The sequence below is a fragment of the Bos grunniens genome, chromosome 1 (assembly GCF_055505025.1).
Source record: "Bos grunniens cultivar Pamir isolate PY7600 chromosome 1, Bosgru_T2T1.0, whole genome shotgun sequence".
NCBI classification, from domain to species: domain Eukaryota; kingdom Metazoa; phylum Chordata; class Mammalia; order Artiodactyla; family Bovidae; genus Bos; species Bos grunniens.
Window position 1 is genome coordinate 22,715,352 of NC_141165.1, and position 14,813 is coordinate 22,730,164.

General features: G+C 45.4%; 2 protein-coding genes across 35 annotated transcripts in view; one reads left to right on the forward strand and one right to left on the reverse strand.

Moving 5' to 3' along the window:
- Window positions 1-8,950: 8,950 nt before the first annotated feature.
- Window positions 8,951-14,667, reverse strand: ANAPC13 (anaphase promoting complex subunit 13). Of its 8 annotated transcripts, none has more exons than XM_086316541.1 (3): window positions 14,529-14,667; window positions 13,116-13,246; window positions 8,951-9,356 (listed from the first exon to the last, which is right to left on the reverse strand). In XM_086316541.1, exons 2-3 carry the CDS (start codon window positions 13,212-13,214, stop codon window positions 9,231-9,233), a joined length of 225 nt encoding a protein of 74 aa, XP_086172667.1. In that variant the 5' UTR covers window positions 13,215-13,246; window positions 14,529-14,667; the 3' UTR covers window positions 8,951-9,230. The 8 variants fall into 8 exon arrangements, with proteins under 8 accessions (XP_086172667.1, XP_086172661.1, XP_086172608.1 ...); XM_086316535.1 differs by lacking the exon at window positions 14,529-14,667 and adding an exon at window positions 14,266-14,292; XM_086316482.1 differs by lacking the exon at window positions 14,529-14,667 and adding an exon at window positions 14,223-14,292.
- The window catches only part of CEP63 (centrosomal protein 63), a 73,996-nt gene continuing 73,530 nt past the window's right edge, over window positions 14,348-14,813 (forward strand). For 17 of the 27 annotated variants that reach the window (XR_015132384.1, XR_015132383.1, XM_086316231.1 and 14 more), the window contains exon 1: window positions 14,644-14,783. The gene's annotated coding sequence lies outside the window, so the exon portion shown is untranslated. The other 10 variants (XR_015132386.1, XR_015132385.1, XM_086316264.1 and 7 more) reach the window with 3 other exon arrangements.

The following is a 14,813-nucleotide window of genomic DNA, read 5'->3' on the forward strand; positions in this document are numbered from 1 at the left end:
GTCTTATCTGATCTAACATGTTGTAATCTCAGGTAAAATCCTACATCTGATCTACTTTTGCATCCCTCAGAGTGCTTCACACCAAGCTGGTGTTCTGCTGAATGTCAGTAGAGTGAGTTATCAAAAGCTGACACAAGTTTTAATGTACTTTCCAAATCTTTATTTAAAGGCAGTAGGAACACTTTTTAAAAAGCAATGCCATCCTGACTTTCACAATATCTATATTCTTATTTTCAAAAGTTACCCATAACCTCAGCACTATTCTTTTCTAGAAGGAGCTAGAGTTAAGAGGTACCAATTTCTTTCTTGGCTGGTCTAACTTTGTCCCTAGAGGCAACAATTACCAAGAATTTGTTGTCTTTCCTTCCAGATCTATTAAAGCATATTTACCTATGTACATAATTTGTATATAGATTTGCCTACATGTACATTTTCTATGTTTAAATTAGCACATACGTTAAGAGCTATATGAAATATGAATTTTAGAATAAATTTCAACTTATGAAGCAAATAAATTATGTTTAAAACAAGTGTATACAGTTCTTTATAACTACAAAACAGTTTTGAATTTATTGTACACATTTTATTCACTAAGTCGGTGATGTAGGCTCAGAGAGGTTGACAGGCAGGTTCCTGGTCACACAGCTGCCAAGTGGTGGTCTAGGATTTGAACCCAGATGTTTTGCCTTCTAATTCATTGCTGTTTCTACTATATAAAATAGTCCCCAAGGATTATTTAGAAATGATTATTTATGTAAGAAAATTAATTATCCTTTGTTTGACTTCAGATGATCAGTGTAGAAAGTTTTTGGAAGTGCTTATTTGATTATAGTGAAAACAAATAAGAGCTAATATTTATCAAGTGCTTCCCATGTGCCAGAAACAGTTCTAAGTGCTTCACTTGCATTGTCTCATTCAATCTTCCAGTAAGCCATCATGTAAGCAGTATTGTCAACTCAATTATCAGTGTGGAAACTCAGGCTCAGAAAGGTAAATAACTTGTTTGGGGATGGGCACCTGATGTGCTGGAAGTGGAAGTGGAAGTGAAGTAGCTCAGTTGTGTCCGACTCTTTGCGAACCCATGGACTGTAGCCTACCAGGCTCCTCCCTCCATGGGATTCTCCAGGCAAGAATACTGGAGTGGGTTGCCATTTCCTTGTGCTACACTGGCTTTTTTTTTTTCTGCGCTGGGTTTTAAACCTAGGTCTTTCTGCCTCCAAAGTCTGTACTTTTAGCCGCTATATTTTGCGGCAGCCTATATATGTTTTGCATGTGTGCATGCTAAATCACTTCAGTGGTGTCCAACTTTGCGACCCTGTGGAATGTAGCCTGCCAGGCTCCTTTGTCTACGGGATTCTCCAGACGAAAATAGTGGAGTGGGTTGTATATACTTTACTTATATGTAATTTCACATAAGTAAATTTTATGTGAAATAAAACAAGATGTAAAGGTGATGTGAGTTCTATTAAAGGAATTTACAACATGAGAGAAGAAAGATAAGTCTAAGGTATAAAGATATTTAGGTAAATAAGTGAAAGGGAGATAAGCAAGAAACAGAAATAGGAACATACACAGAGAAAGACTGATTCCTTGATTGATTTTAGAGAAAGTAATTGGGTGAAAGAGGCAGGAAGCAGTCAATAGGAGGAGGGGGACCAGAGGCACAACCCTTCCACTCCTGTCTTGAGTCCAGTCTACCTGGAATCCTCCAGCTTGGCCTGGGGCTCATTTCTCTTATACTCCTGGAGCCACTACTGCCTGTTCTCCAGGGCTAAGAACTTGGACTTGTGAGCACTGAATCTCCTAGAGGGCAGCCCTGGGTGAGCAGGAGCTGTGAGTGGAGCAGAAACAGTATCTTTCAACACCCACAGACCCGTGAGAGTTGAGAGCCTGGGCTGGGAGGAGAGCAGCTGGAAAAGCAAAGCCAGGAAGATGGGCACGTGTACAATATGTATCTTTCTCTTTCTGACTTATATGGAATCTAGAAAGATGGTACTGATGAAATTATTTGCAGGGCAGCAATGGAGACACTGGAGAAGGCAATGGCACCCCACTCCAGTACTCTTGCCTGGAAAATTCCATGGGCAGAGAAGCCTGGTGGGCTGCTGTCCATGGGGTCGAGAAGAGTCGGATACGACTGAGCGACTTCACTTCACTTTTCACTTTCATGCATTGGAGAAGGAAATGGCAACCCACTCCAGTGTTCTTGCCTGGAGAATCCCAGGGACGGGGGAGCCTGGTGGGCTGCCGTCCATTGGGTTACACAGAGTCGGACACGACTGAAGCAACTTAGCAGCAATGGAGACACAGACATAGAGAACAGAATTATGGACGTTGGTAGCAGAGAGGTAGGAGAGGGTGGAATGCAAGGAAAGGGAGTAACAGGGAAACTTACATTACCATATGTAAAACAGATAGCCAATGGGAATTTGCTGTGTGACTCAGGGAACTGAAGTCTGACAATCTGAAGGGGAGGGATGGGGTGGGAGATGGGAGGGAGTTTTAAAAGGGAGGGGATATATGTATGAGATGGCTGGATGGCATCACTGACTCGATGGATGTGAGTCTGAGTGAACTCCGGGAGTTGGTGATGGACAGGGAGGCCTGGCGTGCTGCGATTCATAGGGTCTCGAAGAGTCGGACACGACTGAGCGACTAATCTGAACTGATCTGATGATGGTTGTTGATTCTTGTTGCTGTTTGGCAGAAACCAACAAAATTCTGTAAAGCAATTATCTTCAATTAAAAAAATAAAAGATGGGCCAGGAGAGAAGGGCCTCACAGGCAGGTCCATTCCCATCTGTCTGGGCTGCGCTGAGGGAGGCTGGGGTGGGGGGTCTTATTGGATGACAGATACAAGGGTGTTCCCACTGGCAATCTCCCTCTTTCTCAAGAAGTTCGGACAGTTAGACTGCCTGCCAGTTAAAGTGGACACCAATCTGTGAGCATGGCAAGGGGGCCGGAGGGAGGGCTTGAGACTGAGCTGACAGATGAGGAGGCGGCACAGGGAGAGGCGCCTGGAGAGTGGCGGCAAGACCATGGCATGGGCGGAGGAAAACCCCCTTGTCCTTGGGTGGTGGCCACGATAAAGGGGAGCTGAGTCACAGGCTAGGCGTGGAATCATGGGGATGGGTTTACACATCAACCTCCCTCACTTCCTTTCCAGTCATTTGGCTGTTTTCAAATTCTCCACCCTTTGCCAGATCCTTGCCTCCCCCATCAAGTCTGGTTTGTGTGCCTTATGTGTCTTTGGGTGTGGGTGTATTCATGTACAGTTGGCTCTAGGAAAGAATAATATTAGCTAAAAACAGAGGAAACGGTGACTATTTTGACCTATAAAAATAGTTTTTTCCTATGGCCCAGTACAGAAGGTAAACTAAAGAAAAACCTAGGTAGAACCCATCCTGAAGGAATGCATGGACTGAAGTTCCCAGCTCTGCAGCTGTGCCTCTCCTCCTAGTCAGAGGCCCTTTTCTGAGCCAGCTGCACTGCTGAACTCAGGGCCACAGGGTACACATCCATGTAGCAGTTGGCTGAGCTCCAGATGAAATTTGGGCAAAAACATACCTAGGACTGGGTGAACACCTCTCTTGAGGTTTGCTTAGCCATCCACAAAACCGCCTTGTTGCACTTCCAGCGTTTCTCCACATGCCCCTCACCCCAGGGGCTGCTTTCAGGCAACAAGAATGACATAGGACCTCAGGAAACACTTTGAGTATCTGCATTGTACCATTTTGTGAGGAACTGGAATAACTTTCAGGACTCCATAGGAAGCCTGAAGCTTGGCCTCAGGTTTTCTCTTGCCTTTCCTGCCTGCTTGTCTATCACCCCTAAGGCCAAGGCTCGTGGTGTCTTAAATTGTCACTCCCAAGGTGAGGGCACCGTCCATCATGGAACCCCATAGACGGGTGCCAAGAACCAGCTACATAATTTGGGGAACCTAGAACAAAATGAAAACATGAGACACTTGTTCAAAAATGATTAAAGTTTTCAAGACAGCCATAGTGGGGGCCTTCTGCATGTGGGGCCTGTGCGTCTGCATAGGCGGTGTGCCCATAAAGCCAGTCCTGGTTGGTACAGATGCAGAGGTCAAGGCCAGGAAGGCCACAGATGGGTGTCTTCTCAAGTGACCATGCAGTTGCCCTCGCCTGCCAGTCCCTAACTGCCCACCCCCCGCCACTTTCCAGAGGAGCCCACAGATGGGGTGAAGCGTGGCAAGGGACTGGGGGATGAATTTAACTGTGGGGGAAGCAGGGTTAAATCAAGAAAGGAAACTTTGGGAAATAGTCTTTCTAGAGCCTAATGGTTCTTTCATGATGGTGAATAACATCTCCAAATAACACAAAGAGCTGGAGAACAGTATAGTAAGGAGTCTCCAGGCCTGACTGTATGAGCTTGAGTTTCAGGTGGGCAAAACCCTGATTCTGGCTCTCTTTCACTGTAACCCAAGTTCTGAACTGCCCACAATTTCCATGTACCTTCTCGGATCCTTACAAAACAGGAGTGAGGAGCCCACTAGGTGAGCTGCCCAGGCCGCCTGTGGCTGGCAGAAATTCCAGGGATTCACAGAAACCCATACCCAGCACACTGGAACCCAGATATGCAGAATCACTCCCAAGCAAAACACCACATTTATTCAGGACCTTGAGTTTAGAGTTTAAAGGTCCAGCAATTCAGACTTTCTTAAAGAAACTGAGTGCCCCCTGCTGGGTACCAGGTAGCATTACATGAAGCTGTCAAAGCACCAAAATCTAACACATCTGAGGGGTCTGAACCAGTGAAGTTGCTCAGTCGTGTCTGACTCTTTGGGACCCCATGGACTGTAGCTCGTCAGGTTCCTCCATCCATGGAATTTTCCAGGCAAGAGTACTGGAGTGGGTTGCCATCTCCTTCTCCAAGGGATTTGACCTTGTATACAAAACGGTGATAACAATATAAGTCATAATAGTAAAATTAAGAGTTACATGAATTATATATGGGTTTGGTAATATGTTGTATTTATAGATGTTTCATGACTCCTGTGCTTAGTCGCTCACTTGTGTCCAACCCTTTGCAACCTCATAAACTGTAGCCTGCCAGGCTCCTCTGTCCATGGGGATTCTCCAGACAAGAATACTGGAGTGGGTCGTCATGCTCTCCTCCAGGGGATCCACCCAGCCCAGGGATTGAACCCAGGTCTCCCACACTGCAGGTGGATTCTTAACCAGCTGAGCCACCAGGGAAGCCCATGAATACTGAAGTAGGTAGCCTATCCCTTCTCCAGGGGATCGTCCCAACCCAGGGGTCAACCCGGGGTCTCCTGCTTCATGACTCCTAGGATCTTAATAAAAATTATTTTTTCAGTTCTTTCTCTCAATTATAAAAGAAGGCAAACATTTGGAAGTTCTAAATGATTGGATTGGATTTTCTTCCCAGTTCAGAACAGAGCGGTCAAAAGTTTTTCAGGGGACATAACATGGTCCAGGGAGAGGATGTGGGTTTTAGGATCAGTAAACTTAGGTTGGAACCCCTTTACTATTTAAGTGACTTTATCTTGGAAGAAGCTGTTCAATGTTAAGCCTCCATCTCTTGGTTATGTGTCTAGAACATGAATAAGTGCTCAGTTAACAGTATTATTTTTACTATATTATTAAGAATTGGACTTCAAAGGATGGGTAACTCCTGGACTAGAGCCTCCATTTCTAGAGGACAGAGGCTGCATCCGGAGCCCTGGGTCTGGCTCAGAGAATTGCCTCTTGAGCACAGGTTAGTGCTCACACTGGACACCCAGGTCTCTTTTGAACCACACAGCCACCACCTAGGGTGCTGGCTGCCTGACACACACCTCTCACTCGGCATGTGAGGACAAGCCCCTCTACGGCCACCCTCCATCTTGCTGCTTCAAGCCATCACCATTCCTCACTTGAGCCAAGGCAAAACCTCTTCTGTCTTTCTGCTTCTGTTCTTACCAACTTAAACCCAGAGTGGTCTATGTTAAAAAAAAACCAAAAAACCTGATCAGGCCCTCCCCCACCTCCTCCTGCCTCCCTGCCCACCTTGCTTGTGATGCCAGTTTCACCTCTGCGCTTTACGCAATTTGCTCCCGGCCATCAACCCTCACCCTTCAATTCTTCCCGTCTACTCCTACCCATCCGTCAGGTGTTGGCTCACAAACTCAAGGAGGGTACAAGAAATACCACGTTTTCTAATTTTTTCAGAGCAAATTAAGTATTTTTGGCTCCATTCTGTGCTGCAGCAGAAATTAGATCTCTGGTCACTGAGGCATCCTTTCCTCTTTGAGGGTCTCACAAGCATTTAGGATGCTCAAAAATGGGCAAGGACCTCCAGTCCATCTGCATGCCTGCTGCTATCCTCACTGCCAACTCTGAGGGGCCTTGAAGGAGGTGGTTCCAGTGCTTAGGGGTCTTTGCTCAGGCTGGGAGACTCAGGTTGACTTCAGATTTCCTTTGGAGGACCCCCAAACCTCAAGCCTCTGAAGATCACCATCTCACCGGGTACCACCAGCCACTGCGGCACAGACTTCCACTGCTCCTAAGAGCCTCCTCCTCTCCATTCCTTCCCTGCTCCTCAAACAAGGATTAGGGTTGGTTTTGAGCATGTGCTCTCTGCTGTGAACAGGAAGCACTAAGGACCTGGCCACTTCACTGGAGAATGGGAAAAATTCAGAAACAAAATATGTGCTATAAAAGCTACTTACCAAAAGGGTTTCACTGTGATCATCTAATCTAAATCAGGTCCGCAGTCATACTACTTTCTATCCCCTGCAATTGTCACTGTGGGGGCCCAGATCCCCTCTGCCTGGTCTGTCTGGGCACCCACTCCCTCGCTGTTGACTGCCAAGAGTACACTGTTCCTTGGAGAGTCCTGTCCCCTAGCAATGCCTGGTTGTGCCCTCCTTGGTTAGTCCCTCAGTCGTGTCGGACTCTTTGCGACCCCACGGACTGCAGCCTGACAGGCTCCTCTGTCCATGAAATTCTCCAGGCAAGAATACTGGAGTGAGTTGCCATTCCCTTTTCCAGGGGATCTTCCCTACCCAGGGATCGAACCTGGGTCTCCTGCATCGCAGGCAGATTCTTTACCATCTGAGCCGCCAGGGAGGCCCAAGAGGGCAGAGCCGATGACTGACCACCAGATACTGGGCACAAAGGCCCAGGACCCTGCCTCAAGGTGGGGAGACTCTCATGACATCACGCTCTGTAGCTCCAAGGAATGAGGCAGAGGCCAGACTCCAGCTGAAGCCCTTCTTTGCTCAGGTTCTTCTCTGACCCTACCCTGCTTCCCTCACAGGCTTCTCCAGGGAGCTTAATCTCAATAAACTCCTTGCAGAAGAAACTGCTTCTGATTTTGCTTCTAGGAACCTAAGGGACATCCTTTTTCTTCCTAGTATGTGTCACAATTTAAAACCATAGATTCGTATGCCTACTGGTTTAATACTGTTCCCCCATTAAATGAAGGCAGAAGCCATACTTTTTGTTCACTGACATCACCAGTACTTGGTGAGGTGCCCCCCACAGAGAGCAGCACACATGCGCTGAACTGGAAAGCACAGCAGCCAAGGCACAGGAACCACGGAAGAGCTACATGGACACAGCCCTTCAGCCCCTCTGCAGACACCTTCCTCCATGGGTATTTCAGCTCCTATGGTTAGGGAGGCACCCTACAAGGGCAGCCCAGCATCTCTTGTGCCCATCATCCAGCCAGGCCTAGGTGGGCAGATTCTAAAGCTGCGGCTGACAATTTGGCCCAGAATTGGTCACCTAACTCCTTACAGTGAGCTACTGTTCTGCCACCCTATCATGGGTCACAAATGTGTTGTGGGAGCAGTTCTCAGAAGAGGGTCACAGCCAAGCAGATAAACCAGCAACGGTCTAGCTTACAAGTCTCATACTGTGAGACTGGTCTACCAATACTCCGGGGAAAGGTGGGGCCCTCAAGCAAGGCTGGATTTCCAGATGTCAGTATCTTGGGTATTATATACCACAAGTAAAGGTGTAGGAAAGCTCTCAGTTAACTAAAATGTGGAAGAACTGTGGAATTTTAGGTAATTTTTTGAAAAACTTTGTTTTCTCTTGGTATGTTTTTTCTGAACACCGTAATTTTCTTTTTTACTGAGCTGTCTTTGGTTATTGAGGGACTGGTGAATTGAGGCCTTTATTCTGAGATGAATGACTTCTAGGCAAGTCACTGATACCCAGGGACCCCATCAGCCTGGGTGTGTCTGGATGACAGATGAGTTGTTACAACCATGTTTCTGATCGAAACCCTAAAGTCAGCTCATTTGTTTTGTGGTACACTTCTTATTTCTAAAAGGTAATGTAAATAAAATGACCCGTTAAAAATGATGAGAAGAGAGATTTCAATTATTCAGTGTTTCCAGTTTTATGAGGAGGGGTACAGATGTTAAAACCAGGGCCTCTCCCCGCAGAGTTTACAATCTGGGTAGAGAACAAGAGTGATACCACATAACAGAGGCAAATAATTCTGGGAAATTAATGTCCATCAATGTGTTATTCAAAATACAAGTTCTTACTCAAATGTGTAACCAAATACTGACTCCACGGTGCTTCAGTTATACCTTAAAGGGCTTTGAGCAAATAAAGAATCCTGTTACTGGGTAAAATTAGTGGTCCATCTCACCTTTCCTGAGGCACCAGAGAAAGCTGTAGTGAGAAGAGAAGTTAATTGTCAAGATAGCTTTTAATTTGTAAATTTATCCGAAGTTTTGAAAATTTCATGGGCAATTTTAGGAATCCCAGTAGTCGGTGACCAGGCTATGTATCCACAACATCTACAGACCACACAAACCCACTCAGATGATTCTCAGAATGGGAGTTCATTCTCAGGTCTGACTTCGTCTTTCTTCACCTTTCCCTCTCATATCCCCAATCACATGTGTCACAGGACACATGTAAGTAGTTGGGAGGTGATAAACTCTGACAGTAAAGCAAAATCAGAATTAAAGGCAAACGTTTAATGAATCATGTTCAAACACAAGCTAGTCAGTGAAGAACTTTAGGTTCGAAGGGCCAGATGTTCTACATTCCTAAGAAACCGCAATCAGCTTCTCAACCTGATTGAGTATTTTCACACTGTATCTTGCTGCCACAAAATTAGTTGTACATTTTTGAGTGTTGATCTATCACTAAAAGATTTAAGTTAGGAGACAGGAAGAAAATGTTTTGTATCTGTATTTTTTAAAAAAAATCTGTTGATGAACAAGGAGCCAAGTGTCAGTTTCCTATGGGGGGAACGTTCTCGTGGAGGTATTGTAAGGCCAAGTCGGTCCACTTCATCTCTTGTTCTTTAACAGATTCTGTGGTGCCTCCGTTGTCCTGTTCAGGCTCAGGAAGCTCATTCTGAAAAGGTACAAAGGACATTCAGAACGATGGCTTCCTTTGCATTAACAAACCCCTTAAAACTCAAGAACACTTAGAAGGAAAACCTGTGAGTTCCTGAAACAGGTAGTAGAGATATCCTACAGAAAGAGCGAGAATCAAAAAAAAGTGAGGAAAAAAAATCACAAGTTTTGATCAAACGTGCCCCATCCGCCTCCAGCCAGAACAACAGCATCATGACTCTGGGGCGTGTATGGGAGGCACTGTGGCAGAAGGCTAAAGACACAGGATTCCTGGAGCCACTGGGATCCTAGCCCATGACTCCACCATCTCCTGGGGTACTCAGGCGAGGTATTCAGACCTTCGGAGGCTCTGATTCCGTTTCAGCAATGAGAGAAAAAAGTAGTCATCGCCTGTCAGGACTGCCGTGAGGGCTAAGTGAGGTAACGCAGGTCAGCACCGCATGGGGTGTCCAGGGCATGAACTACTTGCCATCCTCACCAGTGGCTAGGAACAATGAAATCAGCCAGCACTTAATCATTTGGAGGGGGTGGAGGGGGGAGGCTGCTTTATAGAATGCCACATCTGCTGGCATATTCCTTACGCACGAGAAAGGTATTCAAAACAATCCAATTCAAAACAATTCAAAGGTATCCAACGTGCCTCTGTTACATAATGGAGGTAAGTGGGGAGCACGGAAACATAAGACAATAGAAGAGACTTCCCTTTAGTGGTGGAGCAGGGCAGCAGACAGCAACACACCTTACCCACAATTGTCTGAAAATGGTAAGCTATGGGCCACACTTAGTGTAGAATCTGGGGTAGTGTCCTTATGTATTTCCAGGTTTACTGACATTTAATTTACATATAACATTGTGTAAGTTTAAGGTGTATAACATGATGATACATGTATATACTGTGACATGATTATTGCAGTAAGGCTAGGTAACATGTTCATCACCTCGCATAGTTCACCAGTTTTTTGTGGTGTGGTGAGAATTTTTTGATAGTTTCCTTGTATTTAAATTTGTTACTATCAGAACTCTGCTTAGTACTAGAATTCTCTGATACCAATATATTTCTTTTCATTTATCTTAATTTAGACTTTATTTTTAAGGGCAGCAAACTGTTACTCAATATCCAGACTTAGGATTTTCCACTGGACTCCAACTTGCAGTATATGAATATAATAACTTTTTCCTTCAAAATGACGTTCAATATGAATAAAATGATTTAATTGTAAGATGTACAAGTATATCTGAATCATATACATTTTGCTCTACAAAGGTAAAACTCAGATTCAAACATACTTGTACAAATTGAAAGGAACTATCATTTACTGTAAAGCAATAATGCAAAGAGAAAATTTGGCTTCAATAACTACTTATAGCTGACAAAGCATAAACAAGTCCTTGGTTAATCAGTTATTTAACTTCATCTCATTCTAAAATAAGCATGTCTTTAATTTGGTCACTATTGTCTCTTGCAACAAAGGCCAACATATAAAATTGCCTATATGCCTGGAAAACAAACACAAAGTCTCAAAAAATGGCCACAATTCTTTGCAGCTACTCCTATGAAAAGTCAGAGTTTATTTCCCCAACCCTTGGTTGGGGTTGGTCATGTGACTTCTGGGTCTAGGCTCCAGGAAGCCTTGCAGTTTCCTCTCACCCTGCTCTTAGAATCTGAAAATGACTATGTGAAGTCTGGGCTAATTTGCTGGATAATGAGACTGTGCCCTAGTTAGCTCATCATTCCAGCAGACAGCCTGCTAACTGTGAGACATGTCAAAGCCTTCAGAATTACTTAGCCACCAGCAAGTCTGCTGGCCCACTGTAAAACACCACGAAGTCCAGCAGGGATCAACCATGCTAGCAAAGACAAGAAGACTCAGCTGAGTGACAAAATCATGACATAAATAGCTATTGTTTTAAGCCACCATATTTTGGGGATATTTGTTAGGCAGCAGCAAAAGCTAACTGACACAAACATTGCCTTAGGATCACAAGCCCTGGGGAAAAGACATGGATTAGCAACGGGGCCAGGCTACAGCTTGGAAGTCAGCATAGAAATTTCCCTCTCCCTCAACCCCACCCACACAAGTGGTCCCCAGATCCTGCTGTCAGCACGTCCAGAATTCAGCGATTCCTCTGCACTTTCTTGCCTTTGTTTAGGCCCTCCTCCTTTGTCTAGGCACTGCATTAGCTTCCTAACTGGCCTCTCTGCTCTGTCACTGGCTCCTTTCTCCTTGGCAGACATTCTCTAATACTGCTGCTGAACTGATCTTCTAGTATTTTTGAACATAGCAGATCTCTACTTTGAGGATCCTCACTCCTCAGGATGACGGGTAAGCTTGGTATCAAATGCTCCTCTCAAAATAAGGTCCAAGACCAACTTTTCTTCTTACTTACAACAGTTATATTCTCCATCCACACTGAATACCTTACCATCTCCCAAAGCCATTCAAAACTTTTGCACATCTATTCCCACTGCTTGTCCACCCTCACTAACCCTCTGTTCCTCCCCTATGACCAGCTTAAATGTGATTTTCCTCCTGAAGCCCTTTCTAATGCCCACCAGGCAAGCAGTCACTTTTTAGACTACACAGCTGTTCATGACCTCCACTCAGAACACTTACTATTACAATTATTTTTTGATATATGCTGCCTTTCTAGACTCAGAGGGGCAGGAAACGTCCTTATGTTTACCTAGTACTAAGGCACATAATAGGCTTCAAAGAACTGCTTGCGGAATGAAAGAACTAACAGAAGTCCACAGGACAGGATCTGGAGCCTCACAGACCTCAGTGTGAAGTCCAGCTTATTAGCTACCAACCTTTGGGCAAGATTCCCTCTTTGATCCTATTTTCTTCCTGTACAGTGGGGACATCATCAGCACCCCCGAAGGTTCTTTTAAGGATATAGATAAAATATGTTAGGTTTCAACCTCAGTCCATGGCACAAAACAGGTATTCAATGAAAGTGGAGCTATAATTCTTATTATGCTCTTTTGATTATTTTTCTAAACTTGAACTAAGCTGTCATTTATTACCTGTTATGTGTATTATTCCTTGAACACATTACCTCTTATTCTTAAATGAAAACATATACAGCTGCTGCAGACCACCTGCTCGCAAGCTCTATTTAATCAACAACTCTTGGCAGGCTCTAAAGAAAAACAGTCCTGGTTCTTCTTGTTAGGCTTCTATGACATAAACAGAATTTTTAGTAAGCATTTATTCGAGTAAAACATTTAGATCTTATGACATGAGGCTTAACAAACTCCCTGCAGAAGAATTTTCCAGAGATTAGGAAAGAAAAAAGCCTGATGATCTAAATGTAAAAGAAGAAAAGCCAGGTCTCTTCTGAATATTTTCCAGGGAACCTAGAATAGATATGTGCTCCAAAACTTTTGAGTTTCTAAAAATGACAGGCCACAGGTAGAGAAATTAAGTGCATATACCACTGCTTCTTGTTCCTCCTTATGGTATGCATTAAGTTCTTTACTACCTTTGGTGTGGTGGACATAACATGGCTCAGAGGACCTCAGTTCTAGTTCTTATATGACCTCTAATTGAGCTGGTCACCTCAGCAATCTGAACCACATTTCTCTTCAAATACAAAGTTGAGCTAAGTACTCTCCAGAGGTTTCTAGAGTCAGAGGACTCCATAGTTTTGATTTCTTTGACTTCAGTTTATTTGTCCATTGATAACCTACAGCTACTAGGGTCTACCAGATCAGACCTTTAACCCATCACCCTCAGCACACATTACAGCCTACCAGTGGTATTGCAACATCCTCATAAGGCAGCTTGTCTTCTCGCCAAGCATCGTCAATCAAATCCAAGATCCTTCCATCTCTTTGTACCTCACTGTCCATTCTCTTGCAGCTTTGATCTTGTCGGATGGGACCTGTAAACCAAACAGGTTATTTCTTAAACATGAAGAATGAAAAGATGATGTAATCCAGCACTAGGGTTCTCTAGGCTTTCTAGTGTGGATGTTTTGGCATTGGCTCATCCCGGGAAAGACTCATCTCACCTGGATTAGATTACAGTTTCTTTATAACATCACAGTACCTCCCAGCTGATCTTCCTAGTCACACATAGACTCCATCTTTTGGTGAAGTTTTCTCGGATCACTCAGCGTCAGCATGCATTCTGCCCTTGAATGGTTTCCTTGTTTTTATGATTCACTAGGCAAGTTAAGTTGGCTTTATGACTGATTGTTCAAGCATTATTGTTTCCAATTGCTGTGCGTACATTTCTTATTAATGATTCAGCATGTTTTCCCCCAATTTGGCCTCAAATTGTTTTTCACCTATTCTTCTTTAGAATACATCTAACTTGTCACACTTTCCAGCTTTTGCACCTAAAAAGGTCTCTTTGCCCCATCATGAACACCTATTTTTCCTTCCAAACTCAAAGTTGGGTGTCAGCTCACCAGGGCTAACGTCTCATTTCCAGAGTTAGGCGCTAAGGTGCCTTCACTCTTCAGGGGCTGGAAGCGTGGAAAGTACAAGGCGGGCACTGACCAGGCCACAGCCACCGTCCCAGGCACATGCCAGTCCCCATAATGAACTGTTACCACTTTCCTGAACAAAATCTTTCTTACACACGTGACTGTCCCAAAGCTTGGATGCTCTGTCTTCTTCCTTTTTTCCTCAGCTAACCCCCAGTCACTCTAAACAACTTAGCTCCCAGGTTGCCTCCTGCAGGAAGCTTTCTCTAAGCCCCAAGAAGAACGCGGTACCCGCCCCTCCGCAGGTTCCCTATTTCCCTGGGCGCCGTGAATGGGCCCCATCAGGAGCTTGTTACATTGCCCGTTACAGGGTCTTCCCAGACAAGCGGTGCGTGCGTTTCTCCAGGACAGGGGCAGTTTAATTCACCTCTGTTTTAGAGCTCCGTAAGCTTGTAGTTAAAAGAGCAAACCTGGAATGCCTTTTCCCCGCTAAATATGACCCTCTGGGGCCACCACCGTCCGTACAGGCGTGGGATCCCGCCCCACAGCCTCGGCTTCCGGCCCGAGGCGGGCTATACCAAATGCGGAAGCGGGGGACGTCCAGGACCGCCGTGTAAGCCCTTTCTACCCTCCCGACGTGCGGTAAGGGAGGTAGTTATGAGGATGAGGTGAGGACAACGACCTCGGCCGATAGGATCGGCCGAAACCCGAACGTGCTCCTCTCCTACACTACCTAAGCTAGGGCGCGGGAAACCTTTGCCAGCCCTGGCCCAGCGCGGCCAGAACCACGCCCCCAGCGGTCATCTGACAGACGCGCCCTCCTCGCCGATCCCCGGATGTCGGTGAGCCCATTTGGCGAGGCGGAGGGGGAGTCAAGGAGGACGTTGCTTCAATCAAAAGTGAGGGAGCAGTAGGCGGAACGAACGTTCCCAAGACCGTGACTGGACGTCAGGTTGGCGGTGACGCGCGTGCGCGCCCCCGTCCGGAGGTAACGGCGGGAAGACTCGGGGGCGCGCTC